Source organism: Peromyscus leucopus, chromosome 3 (assembly GCF_004664715.2).
Source record: "Peromyscus leucopus breed LL Stock chromosome 3, UCI_PerLeu_2.1, whole genome shotgun sequence".
NCBI lineage: Eukaryota > Metazoa > Chordata > Mammalia > Rodentia > Cricetidae > Peromyscus > Peromyscus leucopus.
In genome coordinates, this window is record NC_051065.1 from 14,609,574 (window position 1) to 14,633,546 (window position 23,973).

General features: G+C 35.9%; 1 protein-coding gene across 2 annotated transcripts in view; it reads left to right on the forward strand.

The window, feature by feature from the left end:
• The window catches only part of Thsd7a (thrombospondin type 1 domain containing 7A), a 387,216-nt gene that overhangs the window by 329,608 nt on the left and 33,635 nt on the right, over nt 1-23,973 (forward strand). For both annotated transcript variants that reach the window (XM_028894646.2, XM_028894648.2), the window contains exons 12-14: nt 6,964-7,158; nt 8,603-8,866; nt 21,848-22,026. In XM_028894646.2, the coding sequence (XP_028750479.1) occupies nt 6,964-7,158; nt 8,603-8,866; nt 21,848-22,026 (638 nt within the window). The remainder of the gene's footprint in view (nt 1-6,963; nt 7,159-8,602; nt 8,867-21,847; nt 22,027-23,973) is intronic.

Below are 23,973 nucleotides of genomic sequence, written 5' to 3' on the forward strand. Positions count from 1 at the left end.
TACAAAAGTCATAAAAATTAAACATAAAGCTTTCATATAAGTAATTTCAAGGTTGTTTTAGTTCAAATTCCATGTTGGTCCCTATGCTATCTCCTGTCAGGGATATCTTATACAATCAAAATTAAATCTAAATAATTTGTGGAATGTGAGATAGTAATAGTTAACTGCACAATGTGTTGCTTTTAAGAACAAATGTGCTTAAATCCTGGATTTCAATGTGTTGAGCTTTATCTTTCCCTATGACTCTTGTCCATTTTATTCTTTTAAAAAAATTGTATTTGAGACATTATTAAAGTTTAGATAATACCAAATATCTGAGTCAGTTTATTTTAGCAATACATACTATTTTGTTCATTTACAGACAGAATTCAATTAAAAACAAGAAAATATAAGTAGAAAATAACAATAAAAAAGAGAGAATGTTACTTTAAGGAAACTTATGTGTTATAGTTTTAAAACCTTCTTTGGACTGATTGTACTTATTAATTGGTTCCTAAGTTTTGTACTTTTCCCTTTTATAACTATTATTCAAAGCTTTTATTATTTTTCCATTTTCAAGTGCTATTCTCTGATTTTCTGTGAATTCTGGTTTCCTAGAATCCACTTGTCTTCAAAGACTAATCTCTCTGATGGTTTTGAAGTGATGCTTCCAATCTGACCTGGGCCTTCAGTTATTTCTAGTATCCAACAATATTGTTTTCTAGCCACTGACTATTACTTATAGGCTCTTGCCAATCAGCCTTTCTGTGGTCTTAGTTGACTTGGACATTCTGATTCAGTCTTATATTCCTCCAAGACCTTTGTTATCAACTATTTGCCAGCATTTGCCATTTTTCAAATAGCAGCTATAAAATACATGTGGCACCATCCTGTGGCTATGATTGCTCTTGGATGTTCCACATGTGGCCATGCAGCTAGCTAAACCTTCCAACATCTCCACTCCAGTCTAGCTGACCTTGATCTGAGCTACTCTTCTGGGAGCTGACATTTTTTTCCTAGTAAGAGGTGTGAATATTTTCACACATATTGTGTGAATCAATGGCACTGGGATCATTGGAAACTATTTAAGAGTAATTTAAAAAGAAATATGGCTTTTTTTCTATTCTGACAGGGTTGTGTTCACAAATTATAATTAGGAAGTGTAAGTTAGCAACTATGTCAGTGAAAATCTCTTTGCTACAAAGAAAGACCAGGATCATTATATCTACCTAGGAAACAACTGGGGTGCTCTTGCATTATTTATATGCTGGATCTACGCACAATTAGGTCTCTTGGTAACAAGCTCCTATTCATGCTAAGCCTTTTCTGTTTCATTTTTATATGATTTCATTCTCACTCTTGCCATTTGTTCATAAAACTATGGGAAAATAACTCATCTAATCAACTTACCAGCTGAGCATAATATGTCTGGAATGTCATCCAGACACTATTGTGGTAGGATACATGTTTGTACCACTCAATTTAATAAATAAGGTTTCAGAGCCCCTTGACCTCTTTGTTACACATAATTCAACAGCTTTCATTACATCAAGATATAGATTCTGCTTCCTGTAATGAACTGTGTGCACATTTTAGATTTAGCAGCTTATTTCACTTTGATTAGTTAAGCAAAATGACAGCAAGGGCTTGCTTACATACTGCAGAGTAATACACAGTCTACTTGAATTCCCCACTTTAGTGCAACCTGAATAACAGGGGAGTTTCTACCTCTTCAAGAAAATGAAGGTGTTGTGTTGTTAGATCTACTGACTCCAAGTTCTGTCAGTATCTTCAAAGTGATACTCATATTAATTTATACCCATCTCCATCTGCTGTTAACTCAACAGTGCTATCGCTGTTTCCTCTTATTCCTTGAATCTTTAATATTTTTCTATTTAAAACACAGTTCCTAGGGCTAATGGCTCATCAGTTAAGAGCATGGGCTGCTGCAGGATTGTTTGTTTGTTGTTTTGTTATTGTTTGTTTATGTTTTTGAGATGGGATCTTCCTGTGGAGCCCTGGCTAGCCAGGAACTCACTGTGTAGACCAAACTGACCTTGAATTCACAAAAATGTGCCTGCCTCTGTCTTCTGAGTACAGTGATTAAAATTGTGTCCTACCATGCCTTCCTAGCATCATCTACCACTTTTGTAGAAGACCCTGATTAAGTTCCCAACATCTGTATCAGGCCAACTCTAGCTACAAGAGATCCAATACCCTCTTATGGCCTCTGTGGGCAGCTGCTCTGATATTTACATACTCCTACATAGACACACACACATCATATACTTTAAAAATAAAATAAATCTAAAACATAATTTATAAATAGATTTACACAAAAATACTCTGAAATTGATTATTTGATTTATTAGGCTTTGATACTTAAATTTGGGAGATGTTTTATAAAACACACAAAAATGGGAAGACTGAAATAAAGTATTCACAGTGTGGTTATTATTTATTCACCATTAAATGTTTTTGATATCTTGCCATCTTGGTCATCTGTCACTCCCTGCACACTGCAAAATAATTTTCCTGGAGTATTTTCAAGCAACACCTAGATAAGATGTTTATTTCCTATAGACACTTCATTCTTTTCTAACATGAAAATGATACTATTATTTCAAACATAATTAATAATAATTTAATGATGGCTAATCTTTAGGCCATATCTAATTTTCCCCTATTATCTCAAAAATGTCTACACTCACAGGCAGAGGAGATGGCCTAGTACATAAGTCACTTGCCACACAAGCACAGGGCCTGAATGTTTATACTCACAACCATGGAAAGCTGAACACAATAGCACACTCTGTAATTCCAAGGCAGCAGCATTGAGAGGGGAGGCAGAAATGGGAGAATCTCTGGAAGATTACGGGCCAAGTAGGCTGGTACACACATCTGTGTACAACATAAACCTGGCTTGGCTTCAAGCAAGATGGAATGTAAGGATCAATCTGAGGGTGTTTTCTCTACTCTACACATGCACAGTGACATGTGCATGCCTATATTCACATACATAAGCATTCTCACAGGAACACACTGAGAAAGACATGTGCATGTACACACATATCATTAACACTCATAAAATGTTTACACACTGTTTTTTCAAATTAATCCCAATGTCTACAAATTTTCTTTGATTAGTGTATCTTAATGAATTACTTTGATCTAATCCCACACTGGTTTTTTTTTCCTTGTAGCATTTATTTGCTGAAGATATTGAACTACTTACTTACTTTTATACTATTTCCTGATTCTTGATGGGCTATGCTTGCCTAAGGTGATTCATCTTTAGTCCATAGTTATTCAAACTTCTGTCTCTGATGCTTTTAGCCAGAGTCATTTAATTCTATAACACATAAAACTTGCTGTGATATCTATATATTTATATTTTATAAATGAAATGAATGTGTATAGTCAACATACTGTTATCTGTGTTATTTCCCTTTAAAATAACTATTTTGCTAGTAGCTAATCTCACCAAGAAGCTTTTGTGAACCACTCTTCATAGGATAGCATTATTTTGACCCATTTTGCTAATAAGACCTCAACACAAAGGAGAATTTGCATAATCATCATATATGAAGACAGATGCAAATACAATCACAACTGCTTGGGTATGTGTAGCTTTCTGAAATGCCAGGAAATCAAGTTGATATGATCCATTTATGCTACAATTAAAAATCACAAATGATTTTTAAGGTTCACAAAGTTGAGAGACCAGATGGTTCCCTTTCCAAACATTTATATTTTCCTCACCCAGTAGCAGGAAGTCATTTTAGATTGCATTTCTATGTTTGAATTGTTGTGTTTCCTCTAAGTTAGAATACAAACAGGCTAAGATGCATGATAAATTTTCAATATATTGTACAAACGGTGTTCTTGCTCTTGTTTGGATAACACTGTGTGATTCATTCCAAAAGTACACTGTTGAAAATCTCAGATAAGGGAAGTGGAGTGCTGAGCGGATTTCTGAGAACAGATATGGCAATTTTACACATTTGTTTTCCATTTCAACTAACTGAAGCACTAACAAGATTTTATGCCATGCCTGAGTATGGGGAAAGACCTTTTGAATTTTGTGAATAGTATAATAACACTGTTCATTTATTTATATAATTATATTGGTAGTGGAGTTATTTTCGTTCTCACATCACAATGTGATGATACATGGAGTAATTTTGAAATAAGATTTGAGAGAGAGAGAGACTGACACCCTCATCTAGAGCCCAAGGCAATTTTATTAACTTTATATTTGAGTCTCCATTTCAGAGAGGCATGTTAGATAAGTAGGCAAATTTCATTTCATTTCAAAGACCCCCAACTTTACTTTTATAATCCTTAATTTCAGTTAAAAAATACTACAGCCATCTTCAGAGCTAAGAATTCTAATATAGTCATACATCTTCTATTCCAAATTAATCATTATTGGAGGTTCTGCATATCCTAACTAGTAAAATGTCAAATATTTTTCATTTCTCAAGTCTTTCTTTTGAGTATCTTTGGTGCAACTTTGTCAATAAACTATAGGAACTTCCTGAGTTTACCGTGTATAAGTGGTTGGTCCTATTTGCAAATGGTGTAATAAAGAGAAGTGTGAAATACCATCAGAAACATCCACCTCTACTGTGTTACAAATAGTTTACCTTCAAAATAAATGAATGCTCACTTTGATCCATCCCTATACAAGTCCCCATAATACTTTCTCAAGAGAACAATAACTCATTTAGAGCCCCAGACCCACATACCAGTGTTTTCCAAAACCTGACATAGTGCAAAGGTAACTGAGTTACCAGAGAAGCTTCTATCTTACCCACAAGTCTCAGTCAGAACGCTTGTGCCTTGAATACCCAGCAGCTTTGAAAAGTGCTTATTTCTTGACCTCTTAGATGAACCCAAGAATCAAAGTGTTGACTAGCATTCCAGGTGCTCCTGCTACAGGCTATACTACATTACCTCCTAGAGCAGTAGCTTTACATCCAGCCAGCAAATTAATATCATCAGGGCTGCAAGAGAATTGAAAACTCAGGATGTTGTCCTTAGCCAATGAAATAGAAACATTTGAGTTGAGTAAGAAAGCTGTATTTCCAAAGCTAACCACTTTGCAACCTGACACAACCACTACCTTAGACTTCTATGATAAACACAGGAGCATGCCAGCCTCTCCCAAAATGGTGAGAGAGACAATTTGTCATCACCTGGTTTTCACAATGCCCACCATTGACTTTTGACTTCCCAATTCAAGAACCTCTGTTCTTTTTATACAAATCGACTCTGTAACACCAGGGTGTATGAAGGAGACACCATTCAAAACAAAGAAGTCCTGGAACTGTTCTTGCAGTGCAAAATGATCTTGCATGGATTTGTTCCACATTGTGCACATCTTGTCTCCAGCTGTCAGCCCCTTCCCTTTGCACACCCATTACACAGACTGCACTGTTCAGTTAGGTCCCAGCTCACGGGTGCAGAGCATATGACCTAATCAAGGGACACCTGTGTCCCAGCTAAAACTCAGGTCAACATGTCATCCTCTTCCTTTAATTTAATAATGATGGGATTTCATGAAAGCTAGAGAGCACAGGCATTTTCAGCCTCCACCTCATACCCAAAAATGCCATATATATCAGTGTGAATGAGGCCATCTTGGGGAATTTAATGAAGATTTCAATTTGGGACCAAAGTTTAAAAGTTTCTTTGGCTTTCTTGATAAATGAATGAATGGGTTTTACAATCTATACAGTAAATAGAGAGGGAGAGAAGGGAGGCTGTAAATATCATGTGACCTTTTCCTTTAAGATCTGTTACATAAAAAGCAATGTTATCTATCTATATTTTGTATCTAATAAAACTGCTTCTTGCTTTAAATAAATCACTGGAACAATATCTTGGAAGGAACCATTATATGAATTAAAATTGTTTGATCATCATTAAAGTCCATATATAATCATAAGAATTCTACTAGTGATATGCTACATTAAGCTTGTTAAAAGTTTTCTAATTTACTTTTAAATTCAGAGTTAATATTTCTGCTATGTGAAGAACTTGAGATCAGAAGTGATGAAGGGCTTTGATACTGCCTCTTATTAGCCACTCAAAAGACAACCCAGTACACTCTCAATATGGAAGAAAATGGTGCTTTCTATGCTGAAGTGACTGTAAGACAAGACGCACAAGCATGCTGTCCTACCACAATTTACTAACAAATGGGCATTTACTGAGACCTTTGTATATAAAAATTTTAGATTGCTTGATGTCCTAAAACAGCACTGGAGACATCTGATTTGCTTCTAGCACTGTGGCAAATATTCCATGTTCAACACAAACTAGAATCCACCCATGATTTATCTGCTAAAATTAATTTCTAAGTCTAACCCACATGTAAAATGATTTTAAATCGTTCATAGAATCTATGTCAGTGTGTGTGTGTGTGTGTGTGTGTGTGTGTGGTGTGGTGTGTTTTATAGTATGTTTTCCTGTGCCACAATATCCAATGAAGGCTATATGTTCTTTAAAGAATATACATGGGTTGGGGATGCCTCAGTGAGTAAAGTGCATTTTGTACAAGCGTGAGGATCTAGTGTGATTCCCAGCACCCAATAAAAGCAGGATGCAGTAGAGCATGACTATAATCCAGCACTAAGAGATAAATGCCAGAGGATGCTCAGAGTTTATAGGCCAGCCAGTCTCAACAATGGTTGACCTCTAGGTTCTGTGAGAAACCCTGTCTCAAAACAAAGCAGAAAGAGATAGAAGAAGGCACTAAGTGTCAAACTCTGACTTCCAAATGTGCACTCACAGTACACACACACACACACACACACACACACACACACACACACACTTTTACGTCCACAGTGATTCTTGCAAATACTCTAACTACATTTCTACTGTAAACTGGGAATTAGAAGAGGATTCCTCACTCTGTGAAAATGCTTTTAATTTTTAAATTATAGACTAATTAGACACATGTTTTTCTTTTAGCCATTACTTGTCGAAAGCAAGATGGAGGGCAGGCTAGCATCCAGGAGTGCCTCCAGTATGCAGGCCCTGTGCCAGCCCTGACCCAGGCTTGCCAGGTCCCCTGCCAAGATGACTGTCAATTTACCAGCTGGTCCAAGTTTTCTTCATGCAATGGAGACTGTGGTGCAGTTAGAACCAGAAAGCGTGCTATTGTTGGTAAGAATAATTGGGATGCTAAAGGCAACTCTTAGCATGACAGAAAAATACAATAAAACTCAAACTAAGAGCATTCTGGCAGTATGCTTGAAAATCCTTATTGCTGTTGTAGTTATACTGAATATTTCAGTACACTTGACTATGAGGAGTGTGTTTTTAATGCAAAGTAACAATGATAGAAGCATATCATTTTAGAAGAAAGAAAAGGCAGCCTAATTCCCTATGCAACAAACTATGAAACATTGTTGTTATTTAAACATGCACCTTTAGTGCATTGTCCAGAAAGTTTGAAGTGCCTGGTGCAGGGAGTAGCAACTACCCCTTTACCATCACAGCCTGTTCTCAGGACCACAGCCTCAGCCTGTAGCTTATCTCCTACAATGAGAAATGCAGCATTAATTCTATGTCTGAAAGTTGCATTAAATACAGTCACAATGGCTTTAAAAAGTGAAAAAAGCAATGACGTAGCTAAGTTAGAAGGCATGGCACTACACTGAAGCTGGATGTATTTGAACATAGTCAGGGGAAAAAAAAGAAACCAAAAATGTTGAGTGTTAAGAGTTGTCAAATTATAAGATGAACCAAAGTAAAATGAAGACTGAAGACTCTGGGAAGCTGCATATATAAACCATATACATATATGATATATATCATATATAAACCATATACATATATGACATATGTATATTTATCACTGTGTGAAAATTAGAAATAAATGTTATTAAATCTGATAATATACTTAATATATGTGACAGAATTATATATCATGGATATTTAATATGATATGACGAGCATAATTAAATACACAATTTTAAAGTATACATATAACATATATAAGAATTTTTAAGAAAGAGGAGTTTCTTTTGATTCAAACATTTAAAACGTTTTATTCTGATACCCAATCAAATCTTCTTTTTGAGCCTGTATTAGTCATCAAGTATGTCAAAATGAGTACTGTTCAGAAATTTTGGAAGATACAAAATAATAGGCCAAGAAATAAGCCTTAAATCTCCATTTCCAGGTTATAACCCCTTGTAACTCTGCCACCTATCTGCAGTCAGCAAAGAGAGTACACCCAGTCAGCTATCCCTCTGCCTCTTGTATTTTTGCATATATTAAAAAGAAGAGGTTTGTGCAATTGCCACAAACTCCTGAGTCAGTACAAACATGAGAATTTCAGTCGTTTCAAAGAGTGTAAAAATCAACTACAATCCTTTATGCAAAGTGAACTATTTTTAAATAAAAAAGTAAGAAAGTTCCACTGTGCAAAGCCCAAAGCACTGAATATCAGCGAAAATTTATTTAGAAAGCACTTAGAATTGAAAAAATATCATTTATTTATAGGCTACTATTGAATAGAATCAAAAGTAGAAAACGGAAGTATAAGAATGTGGAAAAAAATCTAAGGATGCTAGAAATTAATAATGCTATTTTCCATCTACAGGAAAAAGCAAAAAGAAGGAGAAATGTAAAAACTCCCATTTGTACCCTCTGATTGAGACTCAGTACTGTCCTTGTGACAAATACAATGCGCAGCCTGTGGGAAACTGGTCAGACTGTATTTTACCTGAAGGGAAGGCTGAAGTGCTGTTGGGGATGAAGGTACCAGGAGACAACAAGGAATGTGGACAAGGATACCGTTACCAAGCGATGGCGTGCTACGATCAAAATGGCAGACTCGTGGAAACATCGCGATGCAACAGCCATGGTAACCCAACATTACTGCAGTGCTCAGATTGCTCTTTGGTACTGGGGGCGTCGTAGAGAGAAAAGGAAAAGTTTGCAGCAGTGTGCTCTGAAGGGGAGGCTGGGCACCCCACGGTCCGCCTTGTGTGTTTAACAAGACATAAAGCTGCACAGTCTAGTGACTCAGAGTTGGTAGATGAGTCCCAGATTGGTTAGAGGCAGCATTATGGAGCTCACATTCATAAACGGGAAGGCAAGAATAGTCATAGAAAATTCCCTTGGGATGTATTGTCTGTTTGTTCAACAGACCCAGCAATCCCTAACTGGTAAGTGAACAGAAAGGAGAAAAGATCTGAACAGAAAGAGATTGAAGCTTTAAACGAGTTTTAACAACCAAGTTGGCGAACTATGCAATATGCCCAGAATGTCATTCAAGTAACAGAGAGGAAAGGCAAAACTCTCGGAGATCTGTTCATCGTCCACTGAGTTGAGACTAGGGGGTAAAAATACTTTTAGAAAACTATGCCCACTTCTATTTTTTTAAAGTAAACTGCACGGACAATAAATAAGTTGCCGAAAATTTATGAATAGTGGCTACTTGAAGCGAGTGAATACAAGGAACCTTTAAGTTTTGATATGAATGTGGCAGTAGCAACGTATCACAACTATTCTTTAACCTTAATGAATCTGCTTTTTAATGGAATGAAGTCATTTTACAATGTATTAGCCTGAGTCAGAGACAGAATGTATTGGCAAAAGTTAGGCAGTGCTGTCCTACCTTCTTATAGAAATGACCAGGAAAAGATGAAATAGATTGCTAGGAGCAAATACGCACCAGTTACCCTCCAACTTCGGGGCAACAACTTCTGTGATTGAAACAAGGCCGGTCCAGTTTTATTGTAAGGTCTAGAAGGCAATGCAAGCTAATAGGACCGTTTCATATTTACAAACCTTCAAAGTCTCATGCTGACTTATTTCTTGGAGTCCCTTGAGCCTTTCCCAATAAAGGAGCGTCTAAAGATCTTGCCCTTTATTTTCACTTTGTCTCATATGTTCTGCTTTTTAAACCCTGAAGAGTCCTCAAAGCTGAAGCTGTAGATTTAAGTATTTTCAGGTTAGTAAGTGTGCACTGATAAACTGGAGATCTCTTTGTATTTGAGCAATAGCTGTAAGCAAATGGGGTTTTCAAACTCTGAAAATACCTATTTAAGTAACACAAATTTACTCTTTGCATCAAATAACAAAAATGCTATCAATTAGATTCCAAAAGTATAGGTACATTTCCAGTTTTGAGATAATGATATATAAAATTTTAAATAGTGACTCAATGTGAAACTGAAAATCTTTTCAATTGAATTTCTTTTGAGGTGCAGGGTATAAGTATTTGCTCAAATTTAATTTCTTCAGTGTACTGATTTCTGAGATAATAATTTGTTTGAACATTACCTTGATTTTCCAGCATGGCTTTCACACAGTTCTGCTTCTGTTCTGGTCTACTAATTAGATGCATGAGAACTTTAATAATCATATTTTGGGGTTGTAAGGGGAAAACTTTATTTTTTTGAGGTGTTGGAGATAAAAAAAAAAAAGATGTTGGGCATATTAGATAGGTATTTCATCAGAGCTACATACGTTTCCAGTGCCTAGGAAACAATTTTTAGCAAATTATATGACTATTACAATTTGCTAGCTAATCAATGTAACTAAGCCACATAATTAAAAGACTAAAAACAGAAATGTCATTGAAATTAGCCAAAGACAAACTTCTTACCTTAGTGTGGTCAAGTCGAGGCATGGAGAGCCCAGCTCTCCACTCCAAGAAAGGTACAGACAGCAATACCACGAGGAATGTGAAAGAAGCTAAGAAAAACCCCTCACCAAGAAAACCATTCCATCTGAGTTCTGCAGCATCCCTGTCATCTTTAATGGTGATGGTGTCCCTGTCAACATCCTCACCTTCTTTAATATCTTTTCATTTATAATAGGGCATCAGTGAAGTATCTGAACATTTACTAACACTGATTCTAAGGAAATTCCATTTCTGTTGACAGATCTCTATTTTACAGTTACTGGTCTGTGGCATGTTCTGTCAGTTCCAGTAGTGTGTGGAAAGAAAAAGTGACTCACCCCATTCTAATCATGCTCTGCATTACTCTATACCTCCTCATAGTCAAGTCAACATCCTAGATGGATGACAGATGGAAAGTTTTATATACCTTGGAGAAAAACAATCTTCCTGCTTCAATTTAAGCATAAAGTTGACCCCTATGTGTATGAAGTGCAATAATATTAGTCTTTTACTCAATTCTCACTTGCCTTGGGGCAATTCTGTTTAATCACTGCTGTCCATCTTATGTGACTTATGTTATCAGTAATTACAGGGTTATGCAATTCAACTTTCCCCAGTTTAATTGTATGTTATTTTAGACTATTTCCCATGTGACCACCCTTTTTAATTTTTTAAAATTGGGGTATGGTTTTATTACCACAGATTAAGCTTTTTTATAATGATAGACTCTGGGTTGAGAAATGCTACAATTACATCCCTACAATTAGATCTTATATAATGGTTTCTGTTCAGTCCATATAAACCTTTGTCTTTTAATAAGATCAGACTTCAATGTATAGTGTAGGATTACATAAATTTCTATTATTTCTATTATGAAATTTAAAACAATCAGTTAGTATTCATATTTTACAGAATCTCAAAGGTAACTTGCCTAATGCAATGTGTATACAAGATTTTCATTCAAGTATAAGTGATGAAACTTTATTATGCAACTTCTAAACTGACCTAGCACCCTAAAATCCCACATTCTGTTCTACATTTGGTACTTATCAGGCATGCATACCTTATAAACATGCCATATACTTTACCTGTTATACTCATTATATGTGTTTTTATCTGCAATGCATGAATACAGATTTCCTAGGACACTTGAGACAATTGTACTCACTGATATATTCTTAGCTTCAATAAATATTTGCAGAATGTACGAATGAATGAAGTTCTAGAGAGAATGTTTCAACATAAAAGGAGTTGGTCCCTGGTGTGCTTACAGTTTATCAGAACCACTATAGCACTTTCTGTCTTCTCATGACCCTCCCTCTGCAGAACATTTCTGAGAGATAACCAAGTAGATTGTTGAAATTGGTGTGATCTTTAGAACAAATAAGAGCTACACTTCTACAAAATGCCTATATGATTCTGATCAATTATCCAGGTTCCAATCTGCCCATTAGATGGGAGAAAAAAAAAAAACAGCCACACAGCCATCCTGCTCAATTAGATCAATAATACCCCTATAATAAAAAGTTCTTTCATTGTTAAAGTTTCCTGTTCAAAATGATCTTGTTGTATAATTGCTTAATTCTTGGTTTCTATTGATAATCATGATGTCTTGAATTTTCTAAGCATTGTTTACAAATTGAATTGAGAGTTTGAGATATTGGACTCTCTTCATTTTCATTCACATTTCCTGTGAAAATAAGGAATAATAATTCCAACTATTTTCTTTTAAAGATATGTTTTATATGTGGAATGATAAAATACAAAAAAATCCAGATACCCCAGTCTTTAAGTCTCCAAGTCACATCATTCTTTTTAGACAATTTACCATCAAAAAAATTTACTTGCTATTTTGAATAGGCAGTTTAGACCATAAAGTAGTATCAGTAAGTAGTCTAAGGTTGAAATTAATTATACATGTAATGACAAATAATCTGTTAATACCAAGTAAACGGAAAAGTTCAATGGAATTTTTTTCATGAATCTTGTCACTTAGTGTGTGGAACTCTCCTGTGGCCTGAACATAAAATACAACCATTGATAATATCAAAGAATTGCAACACAGACAGACCAGGGGGAAACTCAAATGAGGCATTATGTTAGATTACTCGTAACTACATATCTTTATTTGTAAAGAAAGAAAGAAAGAGAGAGAGAGAGAGAGAGAGAGAGAGAGAGAGAGAGAGAGAGAGAGAGAGAAAGGAAGGAAGGAAGAAAGAAAGAGAGAGAGAGAGAGAGAGAGAGAAGGGAGGGGAGGGGAGGGGAGGGGGGAGGGAAGGCCCTGTTATTTGAATGTTGATCTAACTGTACAAAATGTGGTTCGGGGACTACTGAGAAACAGTTGTAAATAAAGAAATATCCTTCCCTGCAAACAGGTAGAGTCAGAAGCTCTATCTCACCAGGATCATAGGTGGCCTCTGCTACACAGCCTGAGGGCACCAACCTGAATCAAGCCTGTCTCAGAGTACTGAAGACAGGGAGGAATCAAGAGCTGTCAGAGAGAAACTGCCCTCCAGAACCTTAGGTGGATGCTCTGTTACAGGCAGCACAATCCACACCTCCATATGTCCATACACTGATAATCACCCATGGAAAGTTTTGATGTTTATGACAGCCAGTCTTGTTAAAGACAAGCTCTTTGATCCATTCTGGAAGATAACCAAGTTTTATGGCCCAATACACCTTTAGCATTTTACTATGGCATTTTTTATATATAAAGAAGTGAACTCTTAAAAATCATAAAAAATAACCTATGTCTGTATATCCGTCAAAACTCACAATATATCGTCAAAGCATTGGAAGGGGAAAGTGTTTTCAGCTCTGGTGGAGGAGAGAGCACTCCAAGTTATATGCTGCTCTGTTTGTAAACAGAACGCAAATTGCCTTAAAGGTATTAGCCACACGTTACTTAGAGAATTCAATAGTCATGACCCAGTCGCTCTCCAACCATCCATTGGCATGTGATGCCACACTGGCACTCAGAGAGCCTGCATGTTTTATAGATCACATAGACACTTTCTTTTTTTATTTTAGATTTGCTTTCTGTCACCTCAAACCTGAGGTTATGAATAGTTTCTCCAATGCCAACTAGTGTGATGTTTATTTCCTCTTAACATTAATTTTGAGAAAGGGCAATTTATATTCAATCAATCTGGCTTTCTCTCTTTGCCTGTTATGCTAACCAATGATAACAGTGTAAAAAGTGTTACTAAGCACTGAGTGACTTTAACAGTGGATTTTGTAAGCACTTATAGGATTAACAGCATATCCATTCAAGTTCGATATTTTGTAAAAGCTGTCACTAGCGACCAAAGTTGTCGTATAGAATATACTCATAGTTTGCAGTACAACACTGTTAATTAAAAGAAAAAGAAATCCTTCAAATGCATCATTGAAACAAATTTGATATTAACATAAGGTGTTTTATAATGCACAAATATCAAAATTTGGATAAATAGAGTTTTAACACGTTAATAAATGTTTTCATATTATAGTTATATTATACCCTTGTGTGGCAGCATTTGTCATTATTATCTACCAGCCTAAGAATCCTCATCTCACCAACCTCCCACAGTTCTAATACTGAAATGATTTCAAACCAGATGTACATTTCAACGGCCAGAGCAAAGGAATGAGAACACCAGACAGCATCTCCTTGGTCAGAATCTCCAGAGAAGGCTCACCAAGTGTGAGATTATTTACTATTAAAATATGTGGGAACAGAAATTCTCCTCAGCAAAACTTAGAAAAGCAAAGCATCTCAGATGAACAAAATGTGACTTTGATACCCAATTTGCATAGATTTTAGTCTTTGAGTTTGTGCTTTAAGTTATATCTGAAACTCAAAACAAACAAGTCTGATAAAAATCCTGTGAGTGTGGGTAGAATGGATTTTTCAGATAGCACATGTGACCACTCAGCACAGTGTAACTGAAATGATTTTTTTGTGTGTGATAGGATTCTAGCAGGGGGAGACATAGTTTTAATATTAGAAGTTGATTAGAAACAAAATTAAATAAGAAACTGTTTCCTGTCCTGGTGGATACTTGTAGCCCAGGAAGAGTGTATTTCATTATATCAAGCAGTAGAGACAATGAAGAGAGTTTTAAAAACAAGGTGGAATGGAATTCTATTATTTCCCAAAAGCCTTTTCAGTTGCTAGAATTCATTTAATGTCTAATCCATTTCAGAATTTTTAATTTCTCATTTGAGAGCACGCATACAGGTAGTGTTGCTTTTTGCAGTTATCCAAAAACTGGATCTTTTTTTCCTTTTTTCAAATGTGAAGAAGGCCAAGTGTATGCATCTGACTTTTCCTGACATAACTGGATTCAAAGTTGAAGAGCCAGAGAAACAGGGAATCGCTGGAGACATCTACCACACAGAGAAAGCAACGGTGCAGGTGCAGAGGTGGAGAGGGATAGACTTGGGAAATTCCTCACAGCTCACGGCACGTGACAGGAAAGAACTGTCTTTGCAGTTTAGTTGAGTATGCTTGCTCCTCTGCCTTAGTTAAGGTTTCTATTGCTGTGACAAAACACCATGACCAAAGCAACTTGGGTAGGAAAGGGTTTATTCAGCTTACATCTCTACAACAAAGTTCATCTTCAAAGGAAGTCAGAGCCAGGTAGTGGTGGTGCAGGCCTTTAATCCCAGAACTCAGGAGGCAGAGGCAGGTGGATCTCTGAGTTTGACAGCCTGGTCACTGAAGCAAGTTCCAGTACAGCCAGAGTGGTTACACAGAGAAACCCTGTCTCAAAACAAACAAAAGAAAAAGAAAGAAAGAAAGAAAGAAAGAAAGAAGGGAGGGAGGGAGGGAGGGAGGGAGGGAGGGAGGGAGGGAGGGAGGGAGGGAGGGAGGGAGGGAGGGAAGAAGGAAAGAAGTCAGGACTGCCCAATCATATGGAGACATTTTCTCAACTGAGGTGCTCTTCTCTTTGATGACTAGCTTGTGTCAGGTTGACATAAAACTATCAGGCACATCTTCACATCTCAACTTATCTCCCTGCTTAACAGTTCCACAGAGTTCCCCAGGCTCTACTATCCAGTGTAGTCTTTAATATCATCTGTGTTTGTTTGGATTTCTGGTTTTAACAGTATATGTTGTACTGCTTAGAATAAATTTAACAACTGAGAATAATTACTATGTTCAATAATAAACAAGAGTAGAAAAACTTTCTACTGGTGGTTTCTGCCACTGTATTTTAATCCTCTCTCTGTTAATCTTTGAACTCTCATAGCTTCTAATGTCAGTGAAAGGGAACAAGAGGACCTTAAATGAGCTAGATGAAGCGATAATATAGGTGACATCCAAGTAGCTTTTTTATTAATTGATCAATTGATTGATTGTGGGGGAGAGCATGTGCCACAACATTCACAGAAGTGAGAGGATGGCTTGTAGGAGTGTATTCTCTTTCTACATCATGTGGGCTCCATGGACAGAACTTAGGGTTTCAGGCCTAAAGGCAAGTACTCCTTCCTGCTGAGCCATCTTCCTGACCTGATGGTAGCTTTTCAGTGTAAATGGAGAATTCTTTGGTACTTATTTTGTTGCATCACAATTGTGAAATATGTAGAACTGTTATGTGAGTTTATATAGAGAACTCTACTCTGTTAGTGTTTGGATACACCTAAAGGAACCTAGACGTACTTAGCCATTGAGTAGACATGGTACAGAAGTAACATAATAAACCCTTCAGCTGTTCTAATGATGCTGAGAATGTGCATAAGTACATAGTAAATATGAAGAACTGTGCCTTCATGTGTATCTAAAGCAAACAAATAAAATCAAAATGGTATTTTGTCATATCTACCTGGGCACTTCACCATGATAATTAATTGTCCAATGTTGATTCACAATTTTTCATCAAATATATGAGCTGGAGGAGAACATTTAAATATTGGAGTTTAGATATATATGTTATAGTTTGGTTTTCTGTAAGTTTTCAAATCATCAGTTTTGAATATGTAACTTATAAAATAATGTTTTCAATTTTTCCAGTCTCTGATAAAGTCTACTTAAATTCCCCAGGTCCTGGTTATAGTTATATCCAGATAATTTATACATATGAGATGGAAGATATTTTTGAGGTTTCTTTTTAGACTAATCCCAATGTTTCAAAGACTGCACTGGAGTTACGTATTCACAAAGCTGTAAATCACACTAACCAATATGAACCATGTGCTTTCAGAATGAATTATTTAATCATCTACAGTGCACCTTTCAGGAACATAATTTACTAATTGTGAAGGTTGTTGACAGCTTCTTTATCTGCATGTTCATAATTCAAATGAATGAGGTGATTGCACATGTCTGAGAGGCAGTATGTCCTGCGGTTGCCCCTTGAAGCTTGATAGGATTTTGTCTTTTTTCTAACTGAAGCAGTAGTCAAGCCATAAAAAGGATTCAAAAACATATGACCAGAATTCTCATCTTGATTTTCTTGAGTGTCAGAGTTGGTTTTGAATTGCTGAAAGTTTTAACATCCTAAACATGAAGTCCTTTATTCTGTTTTAGCATTCCTCAGAAACTATAAATTGCTATAAGTTGCCAGCAATTTATTTGGCCTTAAAATGCTTGAAATGTTCCATCTCCTGTGATTGTTTGATGTTAATTGCCCTCAAAAATGATCCTAGCAGAGCAGGCAAGGGAATGCTTATCTGGCGGTTCACTGGTAGCATTAAACATTTTAATAGTGCTAGATAAACACGACAGGCAATTATTGAATGTAGCTACACGTTGGGAAATAAAATGAAGAGACTGAAAATATAGTCTTCTGCTGTTTCATCTTTATCTTTTTTCCTAATTTGTACCTTTTAAAAGTTTAAGGGATAGGTGTTTTTTTAAATGTTTTCTGAAATATACTATTGAAAAATCAGATATAAAACTGTTATACCTTCTTCCACAGTGATACGTGATAAATTAGTCTGAAGTCAAGCATGTTAAATCTTTCTAGAACAAAGAATCTAGGCTTTAAAAGGTTTCCACCCAAAACACTGAAGTTGGCTTATTTCCCCACCTCAAACCACAATTAAAAGCAACATAAAGTCAATCGCTGCAATTTATTAAAGGAATAACTACACTTTGAAAATGTTTAGTAAACAGAACTTTGAAGTTCCTTTCAGTTCTTTGTTAGACCTTCTTCTAGATCTTTATGAACACATCAGCTGCCTGCTTCAGAATCAAAAGTATATTCCAAACAGCACTGTCACCTTCGCCTGTCTGTAACATTCTATGGCTGTTATAACCTCTCCAGGTACCTTCTCATCTTTTGCAGTTGCCACTGTACTTTACTCTTTACATCAGATTTGTGATTGCATTTTTAAAATTGTCTCATCCTTGGCTAATAATAAAGTGATATAAGGTGCATGCCCCCAATTCATGTTTCTCTCCTAGGAATACATACATCAAAGTGTATGCTTAACTTACCAAAATACATGTTCTGAAATACTCATAGCAGATGTATTAATATTAACTTCATTTTTAAAACTACCTCAAGGCTCACCAACCAATACAATGAATAAATAAGACATAACACATTCCCACAATAAAATATAGTCTCCAACAGCATACAGAAGATGAAAGAATCTCACGATGCAATATAGAGTAAAAAAAAAAAAAAAACTACAAATCAACATACATTATGGGTTAGATAGCTTTTTGCTGCTGTGAAAAAGTATGCCTAAAAACAGAGGAGGGGTTTATTTGGCTCACAGTTTTAGAGTTGATTGTGCCACTTTAACTAGCTTTGTAGTTTCTTTCTGAGGATATGCAGAATGTGGTAGAAAGTTAAAGTGCATCTGTATTCACGTGATTGCACCCCCAGAGGGTGGAAGAGAGGCCAATACACTGAATACACCTTTCAACACCACACCTAGATCTCATCTCTTACTTTTCATCACTTCCCAGTAATGCTATAAAATTATGAATCCGTTACTAGACTGGTTAATTGATGAAGTTAGAGCCCACCTGTTACAATCACTTCTGAATGGTTGACTCCACTAGCTGGGACCAACACTACTCAACACTTGAGGACATTCTGGGGACACTTAATGTCTAAACCACACACTGTATGAGTCAAATTACATGTAGTTTTTAAAAATAAAACTATTCTACACTGTAAGAAGTCAAGATAGCAAACACTATTAGCAATATTTTTGCTAAATAAAATATTATGTATTTGTTACTAACAATAAAATTATTAATTTTTATTTAGCAATAAGATACTATAATTAAGAAAAACAATCAAAAGAGGACTCTAGAGTCTTGGTTTCATGAATTTCTTTGATGAACTTGAACAAATACAAAAATATTGTTATGTAGTGGATATTTGATAAAAAGTCTTAAACATATGAATATCTCTAACAGAATATAGGAGCTAATATACAGAAAGATATGCCATAAATCTGTACCTCCTCCAGATTTTATGGGTTTCACCAGCGTCTTACTACAGGGTCCCTTGCGTCAGTCCTATACATGCAAATAAGTACAAGTAAAACTGATGATACCTGAGAGGGCTCAGTGGAATGTATCAGTGTCAATATCTCAGTTGAAAGTACATTCTGATTGTATTAAAGCAACTGGAGAAAGAATACAAAGAAATTCTGCATATTACTTCTTAAAATTACATATGCATCAATAATTATTTAAGAAAAAATTTCCAATATAATTTGGAAACAAGGCTATATAGAAACCTGCCATTTTTATTTAAAGATGTTCTGATTTCTCTGTATTTGAAGATACCAATATTTATTGCTTACTTTTAAAATATAAAGTACCAAAAAATATATAAAGTATAAAAGTAAAATATGAAATAAATTAATAAAATCAATTTAAGACCTGAGTACCACAAAAATATCAAGCAGCGTCATTAAAAGAAATTAAAGAGCCAAGCAGTGGTGGCACATGTCTTTAATGACAGCACTTAGGAAGCAGAGATGGGCTGATTTCTATGAGTTCAAAGCCAGCCTGGTCTACAGAGAGTTCCAGGACAATTACACAGAAAAGAACCTGTAGAAAGAAAGAAAGAAAGAAAGAAAGGAAGGAAGGAAGGAAGGAAGGAAGGAAGGAAGGAAGGAAGGAAGGAAGGAAGGAAGGAAAGAAGAAGGAGGGAGGGAGGGAGGGAGGGAGGGAGAGAGAGAGAGAGAGAGAGAGAGAGAGAGAGAGAGAGAGAGAGAGAGAGAGAGAAGAGAGAGAACCAAATAAATGGAAAGAAATCCCAGCTTCTCAACTACCTGGATTGTTACCATGGCAAGACACTCAAGTTGAGCAGACTTGAAGTGATTCCCATTGGAATTCCAAATATCTTTAATTGCAGAAATTGAAGAGCTGTTCTAAAATTCATGATTCAAAAATAACCAAATCTATATTGAGAAAGAATAAAATTGAAATATTCACACTTCCTGATTTCAAAGCTCTCTCTGAAGTTAAACTTGTCAAATCAGAGTGGAACTAAGACTAGAGATAGACACAAAGGAATGAAACCTCAGGTCCAGAAATCAACCCTTCCTTCAATGTGGAGAGCAAAAGCTTTCAAGAAACGGGATCGGGATGACTCGGAAAGCTGATGACTGATTCCATGGCACTATAGGTAATGTCAGTGAGTACATGCAAAAGAATGGGCCCTTTACTCATATGGAAAATTTAAAGCAAAGAAAAATTCAAATTTATAGAACTCTCAGAGAAAAAAAGAATATAAACCTTTGTGAGTGTGAATTAGGAAACAATTTCCTAGACATAAAACCTAAGCACAAGGAAACATAGAGGAAAAAAAAAGGTAGATTTTGTCAACATTTAAATCTTTTATTTGTTTGTTTGTTTGTTTGTTTGTTTATTATAGAACCTCCTTTTGTCTGCTCTTGGATCTCTTTTCCTCTTATTGGGTTGCCTTATCCAGCCTCGATATGGGGAAACCATTTAACTAAATAAAAACAAAAATGGATATTGTTTCATTTGGTCTCATTTATATGAAATGTGAATTAAAATGCAATTTTGTAAAGCCCCATAGTAAATGATTGTTGGCATAGGAAGGGGAAGATGAGAAGTGGATATTGAGTGATAATAGTAAGGGCAGAATTTCAGAAAAGGAGCCTAAAGATGATCTAAAACCCTAAAATTTAGATGTTAACTATACAACCCAGCAAATATACAAAAATTCAAAAGATAAGCTGATTTTTTATGTTATATGATTTTTTAGTTCAACATGTTTTCAATCTACCTGTCCCCTAGTCGATTGTGAATATGGTGGTCACTTGCATGATCTAGTCTGTGCCATCGATGTAAAATGATGAAGCAGACTGATTTTGACTTCTTTCTAAAGTTAATATACAGAAGGAGGAAGAATAGGCATTTGATTTTTGACCAGAGGAATTTTGCTTTTCCATCTATTTGATGTTTCATGATATTTGATATTATGAAATGTCAATTTGGAAGTAAAGAAGTAATCAAAGAAAGCAGCCTGCTTCCTGAAAGCAATCTATATACTATTCTTTTAGCTAGTCAGTTGATGGAATGAGTCTACACCATTCCTTTCCCTGAGCTCTTAGCCTTGTCAATCATCTCTCTGTGTTTGTTTTCTTGTTTCTGCCTAATACAGTTAAAATTCCAAGAGAGTCAAATGGACCCAAGATTAGGTGTGGCTTTAATAGTAACACTGCTGTGGAGATATGAGGCGTTGTTTGCATAACATCCTTCAATTTCCCTCCTCAGAATTGATTTTCAAGGAAGGGGAAACACAAGGCACTAACTTAAATGGATTCTTTCAGATGGTTATTGAGACAGACTGGCTTTTCTTGAGGAAGAATGCTGTGAGGACTCGGAGCCCTGCCAGTGTGTGGCATTAACACATAAGGTGTCACAGAAATCTGTGTTAGGAGATTTTTTAACAGCGTTCTGGCAGCATTGAGAGTAAGATGGTTAGCCGACAGGTTACTGTCAATTAAACAAGAGCTGTCACAGAGTCAGAAATATTGAAACATGGTGGGCATGAATCCTAAGCAGATCATATGGCAGCTACTCAGCTGTTATTTTAACACAGTCGTGGTATAGATGTGTCATTTCCCTGCAGAATTTAATTTGAGTCCCTAAGGACACAGACATCTCTTCATTTGCATGCTGCTGTCAAGTCCAAAGTGGACCTTCTAATGAGCTGGAATGGCAGGTGTGAGGCGGAGAATGACACGTGGCAACTTCTTGTTCCATTTTCCTCTGCTCAGGTTACATAGAAGAAGCATGCATCATCCCCTGCCCCTCAGACTGCAAGCTCAGTGAGTGGTCCAACTGGTCTCGCTGCAGTAAGTCCTGTGGCAGCGGCGTGAAGGTCAGGTCCAAGTGGCTTCGAGAAAAGCCTTATAATGGAGGAAGGCCTTGCCCCAAACTGGACCATGTCAACCAGGTATTTCTCTAACACCAAGTATATTAAGATATTTCTGAGATTCCCAAGGATCAATTATCTCTCCAAAATGTACAAAATTAAATAATTGTTCCTGAATAAGGAATATGATCGATTTCTATTCTTATAAGGTCTGAGTAAATTACATGTAACTTACTAAAATCTCAAATTATTTATATTATCTCTGAATTCTCTGGGGATTCAGAATCCTGCAAGCAGCTAGATAGGAACAGAATTCCAGAGAGGTAAAATGACACCTATCTTGTGAATAATGGCAAGGTATTTAATCTGCCATACAATTGTGCCTTACTGCTGTGATGAGGTCACATAATTCTTATGGTTTCCCTAGACTACTAGAGAGAGTTCTCAGTTACCAAGTACTAAACATAAAAGCCAAGAAAGGACTTGAGTGTTCTCTAAAATTAGGGGAAATATTATTTATTCCTTTCAATCTACTCTGTGTAAAAATAAATTCAAGAAAATAAATATGAAGAACATCAAAGCTTATATATGCATATATATATATATATATATATATACACATATACTAGCAATTTAGTCTCTGCCTTTTCTAACATTGGAGCTGTGTTAGGGCTTGCAGGCACACTTCATTAGCTGCTGCAAGTGATTGTTATTTGTATTCTATTGCAGATAAAGAGTAAAACGGCTAATGACAGAGTTGTGATTAATTTAAGTGTAACAGAACAGACAATTGTTATCACAGTTTATCGGCATGTAAATTAGCACAGAATGGATTTAGAGTGTGTGCAGATGTTATGTTTTGAATTTGAGCCATGATTAAATGAACCAAGTATTTAAATATGTAAAGCTGTTTCATGGGGACATAGCCTATCTCATTTTAATCTCTAGCTGCATTGTTATTTTCTGTTTCCTTCTGATTAACCTAAGACTGTTGATAACAATAGAACTTTACCACATAAAGAGTAAATAAGTATTAAGTTATATTATTACAATTTTAATTATAATTATATATTAATTAAATAATAAGTAAGTTAATAAGTATTTTAAGTAAATAAAAATGGAAACATTGAAGAATTAAATTCATAGAAAGTATTCTCAGTCTGAAGTTTTCCAAAGTTGATGAATTTAGGCAATGGAGAGAGAATAATACACTCTACTATCGCCATCTACTGGCAGTTGTGCTGCCTTTTCACGGAATGTTTTATATTCCTACACTGCAAGTGTTCATTTCCAAAGCTGAAATTCATCTGCAGCACTTAATTATGTGAATATGAAACAGAATAGCAGAGGTGACATATATATGATCCAGAAGAATGCTTGTCTACAACTTAGGGAATCTTGAATTTCCAATGACAAATTTAAATATTAATAAATTGTGATCTAACAAAGAGGACGTTCTCATATACGCAACACCTCATGAGTGTATGTGTCCAATGAGTCAGTATGCAATGCAAATATGCCACGTTTGCCTGAGCGCTTCTGTTTCCAAAGTTTCATCATGACCATGTCCTAAGTTGTCTGTACTGTACAAATTGCTAGACTAAGACACTTCCATTGTTACTTTCCAAAATAAACAGGGATTTAAGTATTAGTAAAATAGTCAAGAAAATAAAATATACAAAATGTATGGTGATGTTTAAAAATATAAGGCATGCAGATTTTAGTATAATTAATTCCTCGGTAAAAATATAGCAGTCCCTTGACTTGAAAAATGGTCTCTGAAGTTGTTTCCTAGCTGAAGTTAAGTCCTAAGGTTCTTATTTCACTAAAAATGAATGGATGGATTAAAGTGAACTGAGGGATAGATGGATCCGTAGGTGGGTCCATATATACACAACAGGACATTTATCAGTTGGCTCATCACTTATTTGAAGTCATAGTTCAGTTTACCATGGCAGGGGCTGGGAGATCCACTCAGTTTTTGAAGCTTGGTCATCCTGCACATGCAATCTTTTCTTTGGTTGTGCA